The 20970-nt window shown below is 48.0% G+C and overlaps 1 protein-coding gene across 1 annotated transcript in view; it reads left to right on the top strand.

Annotated features, from left to right (window-relative positions):
- Positions 1–6617: 6617 nt before the first annotated feature.
- Positions 6618–20970, top strand: part of LRFN2 (leucine rich repeat and fibronectin type III domain containing 2) — a gene marked incomplete at its 3' end in the record, with an annotated part of 36193 nt that continues 21840 nt past the window's right edge. Inside the window, exon 1 of the mRNA XM_082638526.1 lies at positions 6618–8029. Within this exon, the coding sequence (XP_082494652.1) occupies positions 6630–8029 (1400 nt within the window). The 5' untranslated portion in view covers positions 6618–6629. The remainder of the gene's footprint in view (positions 8030–20970) is intronic.

Here is a 20970-nt window from a genome sequence, read left to right as displayed (position 1 = left end):
AGGGCAGGCTTTCGGGTTTGCGCTGTCTCTGCCTCTCAGTCTCTCTCTCCTTCTCTCCCTCTCCCTTCAAACTAGAATCTGTGACTCCAACGTCAACATAGAAGCTGCCTGTGGTCAAAAGCTATGCCTCCCCCATCAGACTGGGAACTCTCTGAGGTCAGGAGCTATCTCCCTCTCCAACACATTCATTGAACTTGCCCCCATCCCCTCTCTCTCGAGATTCTAGAAGGATTCCTGTGCAAAGCAGCATCAGGGAGGGGGATGGAGAATATCAGTTCTCTGATGCTAACTCATTGCTCTTACCCTTAGAAGAAGCCCCAGACTGTTACTTCCTAAGGGCCTGAGAGGCGGAGGTGCTGGCAATGGGGCAAGGACAGGGGCTGGAAGCCTCAAACTGGAACCATGCACCGGGCTGGAGACAGGGTCGCCACCTGACTACTCCTAGATCGGAAAAGCAGCCCCTTCAGGAAACCCGTGTCTGGAAATCAAGGTTCCTTTTCTGGTCCCCTGGCTCCCCTGCAGGTCCTTTCAGGGCTCGCCTTGAGTGGTGCGATTTATGGGGAGCAGCACGTACTCTGAGAGGGCAAGTCTGGAAAGGAGACGCAGGCGGCTGCCTCTCCTGGCAGATACGACCCCCTCCCCCTCTTATTAATTCCCACTTTCCTGTCGGCCTGGAGCACCCTGGAGGGGCCATTTCTTTTTACCTGAAGCAGAGACAGGCATCTTACTTGATTTACAGGCTCCAGGGGCGGGTGGCTCCTCGGCTGGTTGCTAAGGTATCTTTTAAATGGAAATCAGGGTGGAGAGATATCACATATATCGTGCCAGCCATCTGCTAAATGTTGCCTCTTCTTTCTGGAACAGCTCGAGGTGGTTCTGGCAGGAAGGCAGGGCCAGGGGCTGGGGGAAGGGCGAGGAAAGTCTGTGGTCTCCACATCGAGTGAAGGAACAGGAACTTTCCTTTTGTGCTGCCGTGTCTGCCGTGTCCCTTCGTTTTCCCCTTTCTGTCCTCATCGTTCTTTTTTTCCTTTGGTTTTAAATATAAAATCCCATCTGGAGCTTCTGATTACAAACCACCAGCCTAGTTCCACAACTCTATATGCATTGCCAGTATATTTAATTGTGTGCGTGCGTGCGTGTGTATGTGTGTGACTCACTACCATCGGGCCTGACAGGTGGGTCTTTCTGAGCCAATTAGGCCTCAGCTTCTGAGAACGCCAGCAGCGTTCCTTCCAGGCCCATCCCCAAGCAGGAAACACAAGTGCCCAAATTTAGTTGAACAGCTGGGTTGTCACAGGTTACTAAGCAATCTCATGGTAGAGGCAGCCGGTTTCTACGTACACCAGGCACATGGAAGCCTCTAGAGGGGCCTCTTCTACTCTCAGGGAGGCCTGGAGCCAGACTATCCTGAGTTCAAATCATGATTCTTCTCAGGGGAGATGGGAGAGTTTGGGCAGGTCCAAGTCTGTTTGAACCTCACTTCCTGGTGGTTAAAACAGGGGTAGCGATACTCAGGCCATGAGGTATGGTAGATCAGGTTGCTCACTGCACAAGGCTGTTCAGCTAAGGAGGACTCCAGACACCCAGTAGGGACACCTCTTTGCAATTACACCAGAGCATTTTTTTTTTTTTTTTTTTGCGGTACGCGGGCCTCTCACTGTTGTGGCCTCTCTGGTTGCGGAGCACAGGCTCCGGACGCGCAAGCTCAGCGGCCATGGCTCACGGGCCCAGCCGCTCCGCAGCATGTGGGATCTTCCCGAACCGGGGCACGAACCTGCATCCCCTGCATCGGCAGGCAGACTCTCAACCACTGCGCCACCAGGGAAGCCCACACCAGAGCATCTTAATGGACTAGTGACAGCACTCACCTTGCAGAGTTGTTGTGAAAACCGAGTCCAGAAACCTAGGGAGGAAGGGAGGAGAACTGATCCTACCCTGGGTAAACTCCCGGAGACATGCTGATTCTCTCAGGCACTGCAGGGCCAGGGGAGACTGTTTCTCTTCCTCTCCAGCTCATTGCCTGGTCCCTCTGGCAACTTCCCTGACTCGCCCCTCCCCTCCCCCCCAGTCCTGGCTCATAGACATTCTGAGCAGACAAGCTTTTGCTCCTTTGTGGATGGATTCCTCCCATGAAGGCTGATTCTGACATTTGATACCAGCATCCATTTCATAGCCTCGCTTGTGATCCCCAGGCACCTCTCTCAGCTTTGGCCCCTCCTGCCTGCTTTCATCTGCTTCTTTGTTCCTGATACCAGCCTTCTACTCGTAATCCACCACCTCTCCGTGGTCCCCTCCACCACCTACACCATTCCGAGATGCTTAGAGGGACCTGGGTTACTCCTTCTAGCATTTGTTCAAATCTCCGCTCAAAAGAGAGATCCTCCCCACCCCGCCTAGGTGTGCACTAGTTGCCTGTTATCTACCCTGTTCCCCTCACCTCCCTCCCAACTTGGGGTTTAAGCTGCTTTTTGTTGGCTATAAGAGTAATAAGTGACGGTTCTCAGAATACAATTTTAATTAAGATTCAATAGTCACTTCTCTGTCAGTAAGCTTCCACGCTGATTACTTAAAATATATTTACCCAGCTCTATTATGTCACAGATTTGAATTCATTAGATGTTTGTTAATCCTCAACAAACTCTTTTTTAAAATGTGGTTTGTTTAGCATAATTTACAGGGGCAAAACCGTTTGAAACCATGGGCCCCGTGCAGGGTGTACATCCCGAAGTGTCCAGATCGTTCCCGCTTGCTGCCACTGCCTTTGCTCTCTGCCGGAGGGCAGGCGACAGAGGCAGGGATGGAAAGGCCCAAGGATGCCGTAGGACAGGGCAGTCAGTCTATATCTCACTGATGCTGCCCAGGCTGGTCAGGCTTCCAGGACACAGGGCAGGGTCAGAGAGGGAGGAGAAAGAGGATCTGGAGGGACAGTGGAAGATACCCCCACAGGCCACCAACAGCCTCGGCTCTGGACTCAGATGCACTTGACAATGATTATTACCATTACCTGTGTGTGCAGCGATGGGAAGATGTTGGAAAGTGCTGCTGAGCCTTAGAAACTGCGTTGTTTACTGACAAGAGCTCATGAGGAGGATGCCCTTCTCAAGGGGCCAGAGGCTTTGAGAACCCTACCCCCCCCATAAACATACACATGCACATAGACACAGGCACGCGTGCACACAGCCACCTCCAGCTTAACTAGCAAGGGACCTCCTTGCGTGTGGCTATCCCTGTGTCCCCAGTGGGTGTAGGAGATACCATTCACCTCTCCTTGAGCAGATGAAGGGACCAGAGACCTCTGACCTCCCTGACTCTATGACCACAATGAGCCATATGCTTGAAAGCACACGGATGGCTCGCAGAAGATACTTCTGAAGCTTCTGCGTGACCAGGCCACTCCACGAAGATGGTTTTCTCAGCTGATTAGCCAAGTGAGCCCTGGACAGAGCTGATACAGAACTCAGAACCTCAGTGACAATGCCAGAAGCTCCCTTGGCTCAGCACCATATTTTATTCATTCACTCATTCGATACTGATTGGGCACTTACTACAAGTCGCGTGTGGTACTGGGTGTTGGGATACAGTGGTGGGTGGACAGGGTAGATAAATTCCCTGCCTTGTGGAGTTTCCAGTCTAGGGAGACAGATGTGTAAGTGATTAAGGAACTGTATAAGGGTGGTGAGCAATACGTAGGACAAGTATAGGGTGCTAAGGGGTCCATAGCAGGAAGGTCTGTTTTGGTCTAGGTTTTGGAGAGGCTTCCTGGAGCAGGTGCCATTTAAGCTGAGCCTGGAGGTGGACTAGGAGCTTGGTCAGGCAGGAGTGGAGGTGGGGGAGAAACTGGGAAGAGAGCAGGGCTTGGAGGAAGTCCCGGAGGAAGATCAAGCCTGGCAATTATAAGTGAGAGAGGTTGAGTGTAGTCGAAGCAAGAAGAACGAAGGAAGAAAGAGTCGTGAGAAAGAAAGTGGAAAAATGGGCAGAACCAGCTCTTGCAAAGACTTGTCCTTGTGCTAAATATAAGAAGAGGGTCAAGGCAGATGGAAAAGATTCCTGTTTGCTTTATCAGGACCCAGCTAAGTATGGACCTAGAAGGCCATGCATTTGGGCATGGAGAAGGTGGCACAAAAGCTTCCACATGTAGACACCTCTGGGATGGATGTGCCTGGTGGGACCTGGGTCAGGGCAGGCTGGTACCCCTCAAAGAGGAGATGGGTGAGAGCAGGGACTGGAAGGGTGGGCTTTTGCTCATGGGAGCTCAGAGCAGAGCTGCATGGAAATAGGCACGTTGACAAAGGTTTTTAATGAGGGTGACCATAATGAAGAAGATGTAAAGAAAAGAAAATCCTCTGGAACAGAGGCAAGCAAATTTTTCTGTAAAGGGCAAGACAGCAAATATTTTAGGCGTTTGCTGGCCATATTCTGTCTGCTGCAACTACTTACTTCCACCATTGTAGCGTGAAAAAAGACATAGACCATATGCAAACATGAGCATGGCCATGTTCTAATAAAACTTTATTTACAAATATAGGTGGCAGGCTGGATTTGGCCCTTGGGCTACAGTTGGCTAACACCTGCTCTAACGGTGCTGTCCATTGTGGAAACTCATAGTCACATAAGGCTATTGAGCACTTGAAATGTGCTCTAAGTGTTAAATACACTTGGATTTTGAAGATTTAGTACAAATAAAAGAATGTTGAACATTTCATTCATAATTGTTTGTATTGACTACATGTTGAAATAATATTTTGGATATAGTGGGTTAAGTAAAATACATGATCAAAATTGATTTCACTTGTTTCTTTTCACTTTTTTAATATGGCCATGTAATTTAATATGTAATTTAAAATTATATTCGTGGCTCGTATTATGTTTCTATTGGACAGTGCTGTTCAGGAATAACACTCACTACAGATTAAATACAGAGTAAATCTCACCCTGAAACGGTGGGAAATTTACCCTTAAAGAGGCACAATGATGGAACTCAAATCTTCACAATAAAGTCATATCTGATTGGAATAGGTTTTTAAATTTACGATGTATCTTTTTTTTTTATCAGCTAGTTGTTTTGTCTGCATCTCTGCTCCTTAAACTGGGAGCAATAGAGCTCTACTTCCTCAAGGCATTAATAGTGGTTATGCAAAAAAACAGGAGTGTATTTTGCTTAAAAAAAGGAGCAATGCAGAATTAAACATTAATTCAAATTTCTTTACTGCCACAGAATTTCTCAACACTTCTACAAACTTGCTAGTGCCGAGAGAGCTTTTGCAAGGGTGAGCAAGAGTGGGCTGTGCTTCCCATTTCAGTGGCCTTAGGAGCCTTCCTTGCAGAACCCTAATTAGCACTCCTAGAAGGCAAATCGAGAGCTGTTGGTCTGCGTGATGCTACACAGCCAGTGTGCAATGATTTTCCAAAAGTCCAACTCAGTTGATGTTCTTAGTCCTACATAAATAGAGCCACATGGAATAATGATGAAACTGTAAGATTTGGAGATTCAAAGACCTGATCCAAAGCCCTGTTCCTTCCTTCCCTGGATAGTCATTCTCACAAAAGCACCTACTATGCGACAGGCAGTGCTATAGGCCTTTTATTCAGTGGTGAATAAAAACAAGCCCCCACCGTTTGGGGCTTTTTTGCCAGTGCAGAAGACAAACAATAACAAGACACGTAGGTGAAACGTACAGTAACTTAGTGATCCATTCCAAGGAGAAAACGCAGAGCAAGGAAGAGGGATGTGCACAGAGGGTAGGGCCTTGGTGAGAAGGTGACTTTTGCTTAAGGACCTGAAGGAGGCTCTTAGGCCATGGACAAGTCCTCATCTATATACACAGATAAGCCCTTCCCCGTGAAGGGTGTTCCTGAAGCCCAGATGAGGTGATGTATATGAAGGTCCGGGCAGGGGACCCAGCACATACTAAGTGCTCAGAAGAAGTCCATGCCTTGGCTTCCCATCCCACCCCCTTCTTCACCTCCCTGAACTCCCAGAGATTCACCCACTATGTGGATGCTCCATGGTGAAGGACTTACCCAAAGCCAGTTCCCCACTAACCCTGGCATCTCCCAGGGACAGCTCTCTCCTTGTCCATGTTCTTGTTCTTAGGGAATGCTGGTCCAATTTGATTTCATGCTGAGCCTAATCCAATTAAGAGGGCAAAAACGCTTCAAAATACAGCCATAAAACACTTTTCAAATCCAATGATTATTCAATGAACCACTGGTATGGAATTATCCATCCATGCATCCATCCAACAAATATTTACTGAGCATCTACTATGTTCCAGGCATTGTGCTAGATGTGCAGGTTATAGCAATGAACAAAATAGACAAAAGTACCTGCCCTCATGGAACTGACATTCTAGTGAGGGAGATAGAAAATATTCCATAAACATAATTAATAAGTAATTAAATAGTCTGTTCCAAGGTGATAAGAGCTAAGGAGAAAGGAAAAAGTAGAATTGTATTGGAGGGACTGGTTGAAGAGATTACACCCGTGTGAGCAGCTGCTACTCTGCTGCTCCCCAAGGCAGGGGATGGGTGTGAGGGAGGAAGCTCTGGGCCAGGGCTTTAGGAAGTCGCCTCCTGATCCTGACCTCGTGTCCCTCCCTTCCAGGCGCCGCGGCCTGAGTGACCAGACCATGGAGACCCTGCTTGGTGGCCTGCTGGCGTTTGTCATGGCGTTTGCCGTGGTCGACGCCTGCCCCAAGTACTGTGTCTGCCAGAACCTGTCTGAGTCACTGGGGACCCTGTGCCCCTCCAAGGGGCTGCTCTTCGTACCCCCTGACATCGACCGGCGGACGGTGGAGCTGCGTCTGGGCGGCAACTTTATCATCCACATCGGCCGCCAGGACTTCGCCAACATGACGGGGCTGGTGGACCTGACATTGTCCAGGAACACCATCAGCCACATCCAGCCCTTCTCCTTCCTGGACCTCGAGAGCCTGCGCTCCCTGCACCTCGACAGCAACCGGCTGCCCAGCCTCGGGGAGGACACCCTGCGGGGCCTGGTCAACCTGCAGCACCTCATCGTGAACAACAACCAGCTGGGAGGCATCGCAGACGAGGCCTTCGAGGACTTCCTGCTGACGCTGGAGGATCTGGACCTCTCCTACAACAACCTCCATGGCCTGCCCTGGGGCTCCGTGAGGCGCATGGTCAACCTGCACCAGCTGAGCCTGGACCACAACCTGCTGGACCACATCACCGAGGGCACCTTCTCTGACCTGCAGAAACTGGCTCGCCTGGACCTCACCTCCAACCGGCTGCAGAAGCTGCCCCCGGACCCCATCTTCGCCCACTCCCAGGCCTCTGCCCTGACGGCCACACCCTTCGCTCCACCCCTGTCCTTTAGTTTTGGGGGAAACCCACTGCACTGTAACTGCGAGCTTCTCTGGCTGCGGAGGCTCGAGCGGGACGATGACCAGGAGACGTGTGGCTCCCCGGGGGGCCTCAAGGGCCGCTACTTCTGGCACGTGCGCGAAGAGGAGTTTGTGTGCGAACCGCCTCTCATCACCCAGCACACGCACAAGCTGCTGGTCCTGGAGGGCCAGGCGGCCACACTCAAGTGCAAGGCCATCGGGGACCCCAGCCCCCTCATCCACTGGGTGGCCCCCGATGACCGCCTGGTGGCGAACTCCTCCAGGACTGCCGTGTATGACAACGGCACCCTGGACATCCTCATCACCACGTCTCAGGACAGCGGCGCCTTCACCTGCATCGCTGCCAACGCCGCCGGGGAGGCCACGGCCACAGTGGAGGTCTCCATTGTCCAGCTGCCACACCTCAGCAATAGCACCAGCCGCACGGCGTCCCCCAAGTCCCGCCTCTCTGACATCACTGGCTCCAGCAAGACCAGCCGGGGAGGTGGAGGTAGTGGGGCTGGGGAGCCTCCCAAAAGCCCCCCGGAACGGGCTGTGCTGGTGTCCGATGTGACCACCACCTCAGCCCTGGTCAAGTGGTCGGTCAGCAAGTCCGCCCCCCGGGTGAAGATGTACCAGCTGCAGTACAACTGCTCCGACGATGAGGTACTGATTTACAGGTGAGCCCGGGACTGCGGCAACACGGGGAGGTGTCTGGCTGGGCCAGGAGGAAATGATGGGGAGGGCTTTGAGCTGTTCCCACCTATGCCCCACCTCCCCAGAGGTGTCTGTGGGATTCTGGGGACAAACTGCGCCATTTGTGCAGGTGAGAGGAAGTAGAATGAACATTACCTACAAGTTTAAGAAGAGGGGACCCCACACGGGCAGCCCGAAGAGATGTGTATGTCGGAGGACCCTACCTCCCAGGGCCGTGACTGTGGTAGGTGGTCTCGTGGCTGAGAGCCTGAGAACTTTCTGTTTTGAGCCTCAGATGGAGGGCACACAATAACAATGAGCGGAACTCTTGGCCAAAGAATCTGACTCCTTCAAGGAGGGATGAATCTGACCTTCACCTGGACTTGTAGGCAGTCACGGTTAAGGTCAGGAGGTGTAAAATTCAGATCATCACTCTGCCACTTGCTAGTCATTTAATTCTCTTGCCCTGCCTCAGTTGTCCTCATCCGTAAAATGGGGATAATCTGCACCTGACTTGGTCAGCAGGTAATTGAACTCAACTCAAACTGGCTGAAAAAAAGAAAAAGGGAGAGGTAATGTGTTGGCTCATGTAATTGAAAACTCAGGGACCTACCTGCCTCAGGGTAGATCAAAGGCCTCACAAACATCCTGCATTCTCAGTTTCTTAGCTTCCCTAAGTTTCATTTTTTTTCTGGTTTGGCTTCACCCTCAGACAACCTCTTTCCTCTGGGCAGCCCTAGAAGGAGAAGATCATCCATGTCCCAGTTGGTCCTGCAGAAGCCCTGGATGAGCTCTGATTAACCAGAGCAGGTCATGTGAGCCTACTGAATATTAGAGGTGGGGTCATCCTGCCCACCTGTCCTGACCACTCTGGGTGTCAGTCTCCTCATCTGGAAATGGAGACATTGATGTTCATCTCCTTCTGTGATAATCCAAGGGCCATTTCCTAGGCTGGTAGAAAGGGAGATTAAGACTGAAAAGCTGCAACAGAGTTGCCTACGTTTTCTGGAGGGAGGGAGGCGCCCACAGATTATGTTCCAGGCCAAAGGGTCGGGGGCTGACCACAGGTGTGTTTCCTTCTTGGCCAGCCTCAGCTTGTGTTAAACATGACAGACATGGCCTAGAATCTTACAGCTCAAGGAATGCATGGTTTCTTTTGAAATCCTGTGTTTTATTGTACGCATTTAAAATGATTATTCTGAGAGGGGATCCCATATACTTCGCCAGACAGCTGAAGCATCCATGGTACAAGAGAGGTCAAGAACCTTGATCTGTCAATGAGGTTTCTTCCAGCTCTGACTTTCTCAGTTGATGAATCGGTCTCTGGATGGGAAGGTGTGGGGAAAGGAAGGCATTTATTCACCAAATGGAGTCCATGAGATGGAGGGTGGGTGCACCATGGAAGCTGCAGGAGCCAAGGAACTTCCCTTACCTGGCGTCATATGTGTGGCTTGTCTGGAGAGCAGCTTCATTCTCAGGATGTAGAGAAAACAGCATTAGAACTTAACTGAAGTATATGCAGGTCATATATATATATATATGAAATTAAACAATATATGTTATGTATTCATATATATATGAAATTAAACAATCTGCGTATATATTTTTCCTACTTATAAAAGTAATAGTCTTTGTAGAAAATTTGGAACATAGACAAAATGATAAAGAGAGAGAAAAAAATGACCTGTAATCCCACCACTCAAAATTAACCAGGAGCATTTGGCCTCTAAGTTTTATTTCAGTTCAAAACAATACTTATGATCAATCTAGTGTGTCCTTTTGTTTCTTAATTCTTTCCACTCAACATTGTAGCTTGCTTAGATCTCATGGTATTAAAGTACTTTTCATTTGGCTATACCATAATTTATTTAATCAGTCTTCTATTGTTGGACATTTAGGTTGTTTCCATTTTTCAATATTAAAAGTAATGCAGCAAAGACAAAAAAGTAATGCAGCAATGCATGTATCTTTGTACATAAATACATTTGTGCAACTTCAGTGATTTCCTTAGCATATTTTCTTAAGTGTTGAATCACTGGTTTCACGGGTAAATTATAACCTTTATACGTTGCATATAAACATTTATTTATCCTCTCACCAGTGGAAGGTGACAGTGCCCATTTGACCGCATCCTTGCCAATTATAGAATATATAATTACTTTCATTTTTGCCAATCTCGTAGGTGAAAAATGGACCTTGCTTTAATTTGCATTTCTTTGATACCTTGTGAGGTTGACCTTTTGAAAATAAGTATATTTCTTCACTTGTGAATTTATTATATGGTTTTGACTTTGATATAAAGTGTAAAGGCAAAAAGCTACCAGCTCTGAGGCTTGCAAAAGCGCAGGATGAAGGGACATGCAATTTGTGAGGGGGAGATACTGGCATCAAGGTGGCAGCAAGCCAAAGTTGCCAAGATGGCACCCCTCCCTGGGGGTCTCAGAAACCCTCCGAGGGCCACGGGAGGGGTCGGAGGTATACTTCTGAATACTCAAAGCTGAATTCAAAGTGCTTTTATTTGGTGATTGAGATCCTGGAGACACTAGCTTTATAGATAGAAATATAGGCACACCTCAGAGGTATTTTGGGTTGGGTTCCAGACCACGGCAATAAAGTGAATATTGCAATTAAGCGAGCCACATGAATTTTTTTGGTTTCCCAGTGTATATAAAAGTTATGCTTACACTATAGTGTAGTCTATTGTGTATAACAGCATTATGTCTAAAAAAAAGTACAAACTTTAATTAAAAAATGCTTTATTGCTAAAATATGCTAACCATCATCTGAGCCTTCAGTGGGTCCTAGTAGTAATGTCAGAGATCACTGATCACAGACACCATAACAAATATAATAATAATGAAAATGTTTGAAATTTTGCGAGAATTACCAAAATGTGACACAGAGATATGAAGTGAGCAAATGCTGTTAGAAAAAATATCCCCTATAGAATTCCTCAATGCGGCGTTGCCCCAAATCTTCAATTTGTAAAAAACATTATTTGCAAAGTGCAATAAAGCAACGTGCAATAAAATGAAGTAAATGGAAACATCAGAAATCTTAGGGAAAAAATGCAGATAACAATGCAGATTTCCCTTTATTGTGGTCTTGAGGATTAGAAGAGAAGCAGCGTGGAAAGCTCTCCAAACAGTGCAGGCACGTAATAGTAAGCGTTCAAGGAATACGAGTTATTATTATTATTGTTATTAGCAATAGTGATGGTGGTAGTAACAGTAATGGTGAGAGTTGAGACCCTTATCTTGTCTGCCATCCTGGGTGAGCAACGGGAAGAGTATGGTTAGATGTGCAATTCAGTCTTTAAGAAGCTGGATTTCCAAAATTTAGAGAAAAAGGACAGCGTGAGTCTGTAGCCAGATAATAGTAACAGCAATCACCAGACAACATTATTGCCAGCTTACTGTGGGTTTCAATGTAGCTTTCCAAGAAGTAAATATCTCATTTAAATCTCCTGGACATACCAAGAAATATAAAAGACCAAAAGAATTAAAACTCTCCCAAGGTTGTGCAGCCAGAGAGAGGCAGGACTGATCTGAACACAGGCCTCTGGTTTCAGTGCCTAGACTTAGCCACCATGGCTGTGCTGCCCTCACCCTAACAGTGAAGCTGGCTGTTAGGACAAATGGGAGACTCCAAGAAGGATACAGTGGATTTTTAGAAAGCAAACTGTCCCCATAAGAAAGAAGAGACACCAGTGGGCTGCACCATAGCTCTGTGACACGCTTGGCCTTCAAGAGGGATGTGTACAAAAGAGGGGCAGAAAGGCTTCTATCCAAAGATGAACACACACTGTACAGAGGGCAGGGCTTTTAATCCATGTTCATAGCAGGAAGGACAAATGTGCTGGTTGGGAGGGAGGCTGCAGGAAGACTAGACAAGAGCCACAGGGAAAGCTGCACAGTTTCCAATTGGCCTCCACCTTCCCCGGCAAGAACAGGGCCAGCGATAATGGTACACATCTGTGCCGAGAGCTTACTTGAAGCGGGCACTATTCTGAGGGCTCTATGTGTACTAACTCATTGAGTTTCCTCAAAACCGCAGGAGGGGAGAACTATTGTTATTCCACTTCCCATATAAGAAACTTGCCCAAGGTGTTACATGGAAAGTAGCAGAGACAGAACCGGAATCCAGGCAACATGGGAAGGGCAAGACCAATACTCAAGGAGGAAACCAAGACCAACAGAGACACATCACACGTACCCCAAGGGTCACATCCCAGGACTAGAGGACACTAGCTGAGTTTCCCAAGCCCATGGGGGTAGGCCTGAGACAGCATGGACAGAAAGAGAAGTGCCCAAGATGGGAAAAGGGTGGATAGTCTCCTTTTGAAGACTAGACCCCATAAGGCATAGGATGCTAGTCTGGGCAGAATTGCTCAACAGATGGCTATAAGCCCTTGGCAAAGAATGCTGATTGCCAGGACCCAGCATGGGTTCCCAGGGGACAAATCCTGCCTAAGTATTCAGCTGTCTTCAGGGGACACTATGACCCAGTATTTCTTTCTTCTTTTTGTAATTGAAGTATAGTTGATGTACAATATTACATAATTTACAGGTGTACAACATAGTGATTCACAATTTTTAAAGGTTATATTCCATTTATAGTTTCTACAAAATACTGGCTATATTCCCTGTGTTGTACAATATATCATTGTAGCTTATTTGTTTTAAGCATAATGGTTTGTGCTTTTTAATCTCCTACCCCACTCTTGCCCCTCCCACCCACTGGTAACCACTAGTTTGTTCTCTATATCTGTGACCCTGTTTCTTTTTTGTTATATTCACTAGTTTGTGACCCAGTAGTTCTTTTAATCTGCCTCCTTGTCATTCACGAGGGCAGCCCTCCTCAGTGACATCCCTCCTGACACAGGATTCTCCACGAGACCCCCACCCCTGTGCACCTCCAAGGGGGAAGTGGGCCAGAACCTCTGGGGTGATAGATGCTATTGGAAAACATCCTAGGAGTTTCCATAGCTGTGACTCACTGCCGTAAACAGAGCGCATCACAATTGTAAAGGACACTTGACAAAAATCTCACCCTGTGTTTGGGCCAAAATGGAGATGTGTGAACTGGTGAAGTGGACTTGTAACTGGTCAAGTAATCAGGTTGCTTAACAAATTGATGTGAGCATGGGAGAAAGCCTCTGCCTTGTGCCCATACCTGCCCCCATTCTGTACTGCTCAGTATGTTTTCTTATTGACATGGATAATGACACAGAAAATATGTATTCTCTTTCGGTTCAAAAACTCAACTGCATGAGTTCAAGGTGAGGCACATCTGGCTTGACTGGAATTTTGTGTGGCATCGGCTCAGAGTTCTAGCTGATCTCAAGGACATCATAGCCGCAAAGTGATGGAGCTGCCAAAAGACTCCTGTAATTTTGGGTTGTATTAACAGAGGTGAAGTGCTCAGATCATGGGAGGTTACGATTTTAATCACTGAATCATTCAAGCTGGTTGGAGTGGAGCTGTAACACGTTTAATATAGGATGACAGAGTCTCAAGAAATTTTCTTTACCAATGGCAATATATCCAGAGATCTGTTGATGAGAATGGGATTCTAGAATCTTGTGAGATGGGCAGAGGTTACCTTGGAGATGACAGGATTTGGGAAAGGAGTCATATATCCCTTAATTTATTCAAAGAATGTATGAGTAGGAGAGAGGAACACACACACACACACACACACACACACACACACACGAAAGCAGGCACGGACCCATTACAATAAAAAAATTCCAGTAGCAGCGTCTGTATCTACCTCTCTCATTGCTTTCCATCTGGCTGCAAAATGATTTGGCTTGTGTCTTTCTTCCTCTCTAGCATGTGCTATTCATACCTACTCATCTCTGTATCCCCAGCTCCTAGTAAGTCCTGGCCCACAACAGCTATTAAGTCAACACCTGGTGAACTGAACAGAATGGAAATGAACATCAGAGCTGCCCAACAGCAGAATAAACAAGGGCTGCCATAAGGTAGTGAGCTGCCCATACCAGAACGGTTCAAGCAGAACCCGGCTAACTCCATGCCAGGGATGCCGAGTGGTCAGCCTAACTGTAACACTTAACTTAAGTGAGCCCACCCTGATGGTCTATGGCTCTGTTTTCTTATTATCCCACAATCAAGACAATATGGTTACCACACTTGCTAAATCCACCTGCTTTTGCCAGTTGGGGCCACATGGCATCTTGCCTCCCAGGGTTAGGGTGCCCTGTCTCACAGGGGTTTAAGCCCTGGGGCCTGAGGCCACAGACAGGGACCTTGGTGGAGGCTCAGTTGTCCAGCCAGATTGGACACGTCATTGACAGGTCGCCATTGACCCACACCGTGGGCCTACAGAAGCCCTGGGGGCTGTGAGCTGTGTCTGAAGCATCAGGTTCTATTCTATATACCAGGAAGGGGGAGCAGAGGCATGGCTCATTCCAAGCCATGGATAACTCAGGATCTGAATTTGACTATGAAATAGTGTCTTGCTTTTATTTTTTTTAATCAGATAATTAGCTCCCTAATTATCTAATGGTTTTTGCTGACTTCCCAAGCCATTTGCCTTCCCTGAGTACATACGGCTGAGCCCTGCCGGCAGCCCTGGGTCATGCTGGACACGTACAGTCCACAAGTGAGGCCTGGTCTGTTTCCCGTGGGACTGGGGAGGGCCAGCTCCCCCATCTGTCTGCCCCAGGGCCTGCCCTTTCAGGATGTGGCTGGCATTAATGGGGGCAGTGTCAGGGGGGTGGGGAGGAGTCATTGAAGGGAAGAGGAAGGATGGTGAGAGGGGAGTCAGAAAGAAGGGGGCCTCCCCTTGCGCATGAGAAAGCAGAAGCCCATCCCAGCTCTGCTTCATCCCCCGTGTGACGTGGTAAGTTAAGTGCCCTGCATGTCATTAGCAGCCCAAATGACATTCACAAACACTTGCCTCCAGGCATGATGTTGGAACAGTCCCCAGGAGGGCCAGGGGAACAGCCAGCATACTTCTATAGCACAGTGTGGAATTAGCCAGGATGCAACCTTGTCTTTGTGCAGCTTATTCTGTTGTCATCATCTCCGTGTAGAAAAAGTGAGGGGTTATGAGGCAAGAGACCTGAAGGTGGTAGAAGATAGTGACCATTCCATGCCCCGACCCCTAATTATCTTCAGACCCCCCTTTCCATGCCATATCCTTCCATGATTGTCAGACATACTCCCCACCCTGGGGGAGACTGAACCACCCCACATAGTTTTGCAGGGCTGGGGTTGGGGCATTGTTTTTTCACTGTTGCTCTGTTTCCCATCTGGGGAAAGAATAAAATGGCAGATTCAGCCAGTTTCTACCCCATCAGGATCTTATGAATCAACACCTCAGTTTGTCCCCCCTACCCCATGAAAATGTAGCCCTCTCCACCTTGGGGTGGAGGGAAATTTACTGATGAACCTGGGATCTTGTGGATATGGGGAGAAACTGCTAGGGACAGGTGCTCCCTAAAGGAAGGGTCATGCCATATGCAAAATCTGACACCTATGCAGGGGGAAGTTTCCTTGACTCAGCTGCTTCTTTGACATCTCAGCTTCTCCTGAAACAATGGATTGAACCCCGGCAGGCTGAGGAAAAAAAGGTATAAAGGAGGAAATTGGGGTGGATGGGGTAGAAAGATCCCCATCAACTCCCTGGTCAGAGCCAGATCAGCCTGCCTTGGGTTTTACGTTTTTCTAAATTTCTTTTACATTGCTTGACAATTGAAATCTGACATCCACAAGCGGAGATGGACAGGACAAATATTATACCCATTTTATAGATGGTAAAACTAAGTCTTTAATGAATTGAGCGGATTTCCCAAGGTTCCACAAAGCAAAAACTAGAAATGTGGTGTCCTACATCCAATGCCAGGTACCATGCTGTGGGGCACATCTCACAGATATCTCAAGGAGTTTTCCTTAAGGCTGGAGACTTGGGCTGGGGGCACCAACTATAACTTCTTTTTCTCGGAAGGATGGGGTAACCCACTGAGAGTCTGCTGAGATTTTCTCTGCCAGCTTTAGTTGCTTTCCCCACATTTCTAAGGCCTAGCCGTGGCAATTAGGATGAATAGAAAACTTAACCTAATGAGATTTAAGTTCATAAGGGTTTATGTCTCTTGTGTAAGAGAAGTCCAGTGGAAGAGAGTTTAGCCTGGGTTTCCAGGAAGTATGGCCACCAAGGGCCCAGCTCCTACCTCTCTGATCTGCCATCCTCAGCACACAGTTTCTGTCCTTAAGGTTCCCTCATGGTGCAAAATGGCTGCCGGCACTCTAGCTTTCACATCTCCTTTCTATACAGCAGGAAAGATAAAAAGCTGAAGGGCCAGAGGGCAAAGGGGAAGAGATTCTCTGAAGCTCTACCCAATAACTTCTGCTTATATCTCTTTTGGCCACACATGTCTGCAAGGGAGGCTGGGAAATGTAGTTTTCTAAAACTAGGCACAATACACTGCCAGTAATATACAGAAGACAAAGAGGCAGCTAGCACTTCTAGAACCTGAGTTTGCACCCTAACTCTACCATTTACTAGTCTTGGGATCATGGGCAAAACACTGCATCACTGTCAGTCTCTGTTTTCTTGTCTGTAAAATGGGAACAGAGATTCCTTTCTGCATAAGTTATATAGACAGTGGCATGAACTGAATGAGATCACCTATTTGAAAGTGCATCTTTCATAGTCAACTGTGAAGTACAGGATACATGTCATTACTTATTGTTATTAGGAGCCTGTCCACTTTCCTTTCTTAGCCCCCTCTTTTTGTCCCTGTTCTCCAGGCTTCTTCTTGTGGCTCCATTCTTCAAAACCTTACTCTAAGAGAACTGTAAACTGGGAAAACAATCTGATAGAGTTTTAAGAGATCAAAGGGTAAGGTGTCACCCCTTTCAGAAATCTTCACAGTTCAATTGGAAACTCTGAAGGACCCAAAGGAGTGAATCTCTAATGGTGGAATTTCAAAACCCACAGCAAGTTTGTGCATAGGAGAGAAATTTTTCAGGGGTGCCTTCCAAGAGCATCTCAAATCATATCACCACTTTATCATCCTCCCCTCCTGCTCTGCACAAGAAGATGACTCCACTCAGATTCAAAAACCTTCAGGGCATCTGTTCAGAAGTGACTAAATTCTCTACTTGTCATTCACTCTTTATTCTCAAAAAGTTCTGTCTGAAGACATCTTCGAAGGGAGAAATAATTAGCAGGAGTAAAGGGAGTAGAATTGTGCATCCAGTCTACCTTTCTTTTGGAATGTGGCTTTTCCCCTCTAGTAAGTGAGAACCAGAGAAGCAGCCCCTTGTTAATTTTATATACATTTGGTTGGTTTGGGGGTGGGGGGGGATATTACTTATTTCTCACCAGGAAATTACCAAAGAAGGTTTACAGAGGGAGGGGTTAGGCTTGAGGAGTGTCTGGGACTTGGGGATCATGCTGGTGGTGGCAGCCATCAGAATGACACCAAACACAAACACTCATCTGACAACTAGAATTTCCCCCAAACATGTTCACAGCAGCCAGCTCCTTTCAGCCTTGTAACAGCTCCAGGAGAACTGTGGGTGGGCGAAGTGTGAAACCCAGGCATTCTGACCTGGAGCCTGAGGTTTCCCAGGAGCTGTATCCTCTCTCCAGGGGATCTTGAGTCAGCTTGGGGTGGGGCCCAGGCATCCGTGTTGTTAAAGCTCTCCTGGTGACTCTGATGTGTGTTCATCATTGGGCTGTTGTACCTAGGGAATAGGCAGTACTGGTGGGCAGAGCTGCTGTAAATCCCACGGCTGGGGTTTGGTCTCTGAACTTCTGGTGAGGGAAGAAGTCAGGAGACCTGGGTTCCCACCCAGCTGTACCTTGCCCTGGTCATCTCACCACTCTGAGACTTTGCTTCATCTATAACATTGAAATACAAACCCCTTCAAATGGGGTTATCTCCAAAGAGATAAAGTATGTGAAACATTTAGGGAACAAAAGCATCTTGTGCATTTTAGTTGCTGGAGTCATTTTTCTTACCCCTCAGCTGAGGCTTAGTGATTAATACCAGGAGGATCGAATCCAGGGCTCCAGACGTGGTCTCTTATCCCCCTCCCTTTCCTTCTCTGAGCCTCAGGCTTCTCATCTGCAGAATGGGGATGATAATAACTCACAAGGATGTTGTGAAATGATAAAAGATGTAAGACGTGAAGAGCATCTTCAGATAGTGTGAAGTGCTTCTCGTAGCAAAGATCTGACTGTAGTGGTTTGACAAAATTGGGGGTTTGTTTCTGTCATGTAATGGAATTCCAGAGGGATATAGCTCAGGGCTGGTATGGGAGTTCCATGGACCTCAGGGACTGAAGCTCCTTCTTAGGTCAGTTGCAGTCTTTAACATGTGGCTCACTGACCCTTCCCTCTGGGACTTCCTCAGGTGTGCCCAGCCCACAGGGAGGGCAGCTGAAGTGCAGGAGAGTTGACGTCCCCAGGAGCAGCCCCACCCTATGCCAGAGGGAGTTGGAGGATTAATACCCCAGCTTCCTCCCCCAGGGGGAAAGAAGAAGGACAGCTGAGACATGTTCTGTGCTGTCTCCCAGAGGGTCCCAGTAGGACTGAGCCCAGATTGCTCACAAGGGTAAGTTGCTTAGTGAAATAGCCTGTTTGGCCTTTCTTCCCCATTCCAGAGAATCCTGGGCCCACCTCCCACATGAACTATTGGCACTCAAATCTTCCTCTTAGAGTCTGCTCCCGGGAAAGCCCAACTAAGACAGGTACCAACCTTCTGGATGAGTCAGCCCCTTTAAAGAGTCCCCCAGAAGCCCCACCCAATGACTCCTGCTCCATCTCATTGTATTTCCTCAGACCACGTCAGAGCCTGAGAAAGCTGGTCATTTTTTCAGGCATGTTGCTTTCCCAAATAAAATCAGGGCTCTGCAGGGGAGTTAGAAGAAGAGGACGGATGTTGGGCAGGAGTGCAGGCGCCACAGAGCCACATGGGCGAAAGCATCCGTGTCATCCACGTCTCTTGGCACCTGCCCACAAGATCCCGGGATCCAGGAGCCAGTGTGTAGTTTAGCTGAGGCCAGCCTGGGAGGGAAGGTGATCTGGGCTGATTTTCTGCCACTCTGTGAGTGCTCTTTGCTCATCTCTAGAGACACTGAGACAGAGAGAGAAGCCGAGAGGGATGTCTGAGTCCTTGCCAATTAGGCCTGTGGTCTGGCATGTGTGTGTGTGACGAGAGTGGGCACCCCGTAGGTGACAGAAGGGTTCCAAACATGAAGTCAGATTAATGCCCGTCATCTTCAGAGCCTCAGGGGTGGTGGGGTGGGGGAGCCAGCAGAATCACACAAAACCACAGACTGTGATATGCCAGCCCAAGGTGAAAGCAGGGCCACGGAGACATGCAACACGCATGAACAAGCTCATTAACTATTTACAAAGGAGAGCTATTTCTCGCTGGGGTGGGCTCCAAAGATGGGCTCCCACTTGTGCTGTGGCTGCAGGGCTGATGCTGTGGGTGGGAGTACTGGTCCAGATGTGGGAACTAACTGCTCTTGCATCGTCAGGAAGGTACTTGTTCAGAAACTAAACATCACACGGAACTATAAGACACTTAACCTTCTAACCAGAAAATTAGTTAGTGATGATACTAAGTTAAGGGGCATTTCAGTTTAGTAATTAGCCACCTAAAAGGTGAAAATGTAAATGAATTTGCTGGGTGAACTTGATCCACTTGAGCTTTTTCATGGGCTGATGGAAGTGCATTCACATGCCTGGGTTGGGAGGGGTGTATTCCGTGGCTGGATGGGGCAGGTGGAGTGAGGTATAAGCTGTGTCCTGGGGAGTAGGTGGGATTTGGAAGGAAGAGGGGAGGGGTTAGCTGTTTTAGGTGGAAGCAATAAAGAGGCCGAGACAGGAATGATCAGGCCTGGTCAAGGACCCCTGAGAGCCCCAGTATATTAGTCAGTGTCACCACAATAATGCTGTGTGACAAACAAGTTCAAAATCTACGTGATATACAACCTATTGAATCTTCTTACTTGTGGGTCTGCAGGTTGGTTGGAGTTCACCTGGTCTCAGCTGGGCTGGGCTGCAGGCTCTGGGTCTGGTTTAGATCTTCTCTGTGTATCTTGTTTTGGAGCCCAGGTAGGGTGTAGTGGCCATCCAGAGTATGTCCTTCTCATGGTGATAGCAGAAATGCAAGTGGGCAGGTGAAGAAGCAAATGTCAAGCCTCTGCTGGCATTACATCTGCTAAATCCCATGGACCAAAGCAAGTTACAAGGCCAAGCAGGGCATGCATATCACCCACCTTGCCACGGCAAGGCTGTGGAGGTTTTATCTTATTAAAGAGAAGTGAAGAAACAGGTCCAACAGCTCAATCTACCACACCTGGCTTACCTGGTGAAAAGGCTGTCTCTAGTGCAGTGGTTCTCAGACTTGAGCACGCATCAGAATCACCTGGCAGACTTGTTAGCACACTGATACAGGGCCCAGCCCCCCTGAGCTTGTGACTCATTTGGTCTGGAGTGGGGTCGGAGAATCTGCAGTTCTAATGCATTCTCGCAGTGATGCTGAGCTGTCCATCTAGGGGCCACTCTTTGAGACCCTCTGGTCTAGGGAAATAATAAGACGTTTGTTCAGAGGATGGAAGAGGGCAGACAGAGGGTGGCCTTGAGTGTCACACACAATAGCTATATTTACTGAGCCCTTACTACATTCTAGGTATGGTTTTAAAGATGTGCTGTGTAATTTATTCTCTTATGTGGTACATTAACCCTGTGAGGTATGATATTGTCATTTGACAGTTGAAGACTCTGAGCCATAGGGAGGTGACATGACTTACAAGGTCCCCCACCTTGGAGGTGGTGGAGCTGGAGTTTGTAGCCAGTGCTCTGTCCTGACTTCAAGATTTCTCCTGTTGGCAGTGGGGAGCCATGGTCAAGTTCTGAGGGGAGAAATGACCTG

The sequence above is a fragment of the Mesoplodon mirus genome, assembly GCF_964341445.2.
Source record: "Mesoplodon mirus genome assembly, chromosome: 12".
NCBI classification, from domain to species: domain Eukaryota; kingdom Metazoa; phylum Chordata; class Mammalia; order Artiodactyla; family Ziphiidae; genus Mesoplodon; species Mesoplodon mirus.
The sequence above is the reverse complement of the archived record's forward strand: the minus strand, read 5'-3'. Positions and strand labels throughout refer to the sequence as shown.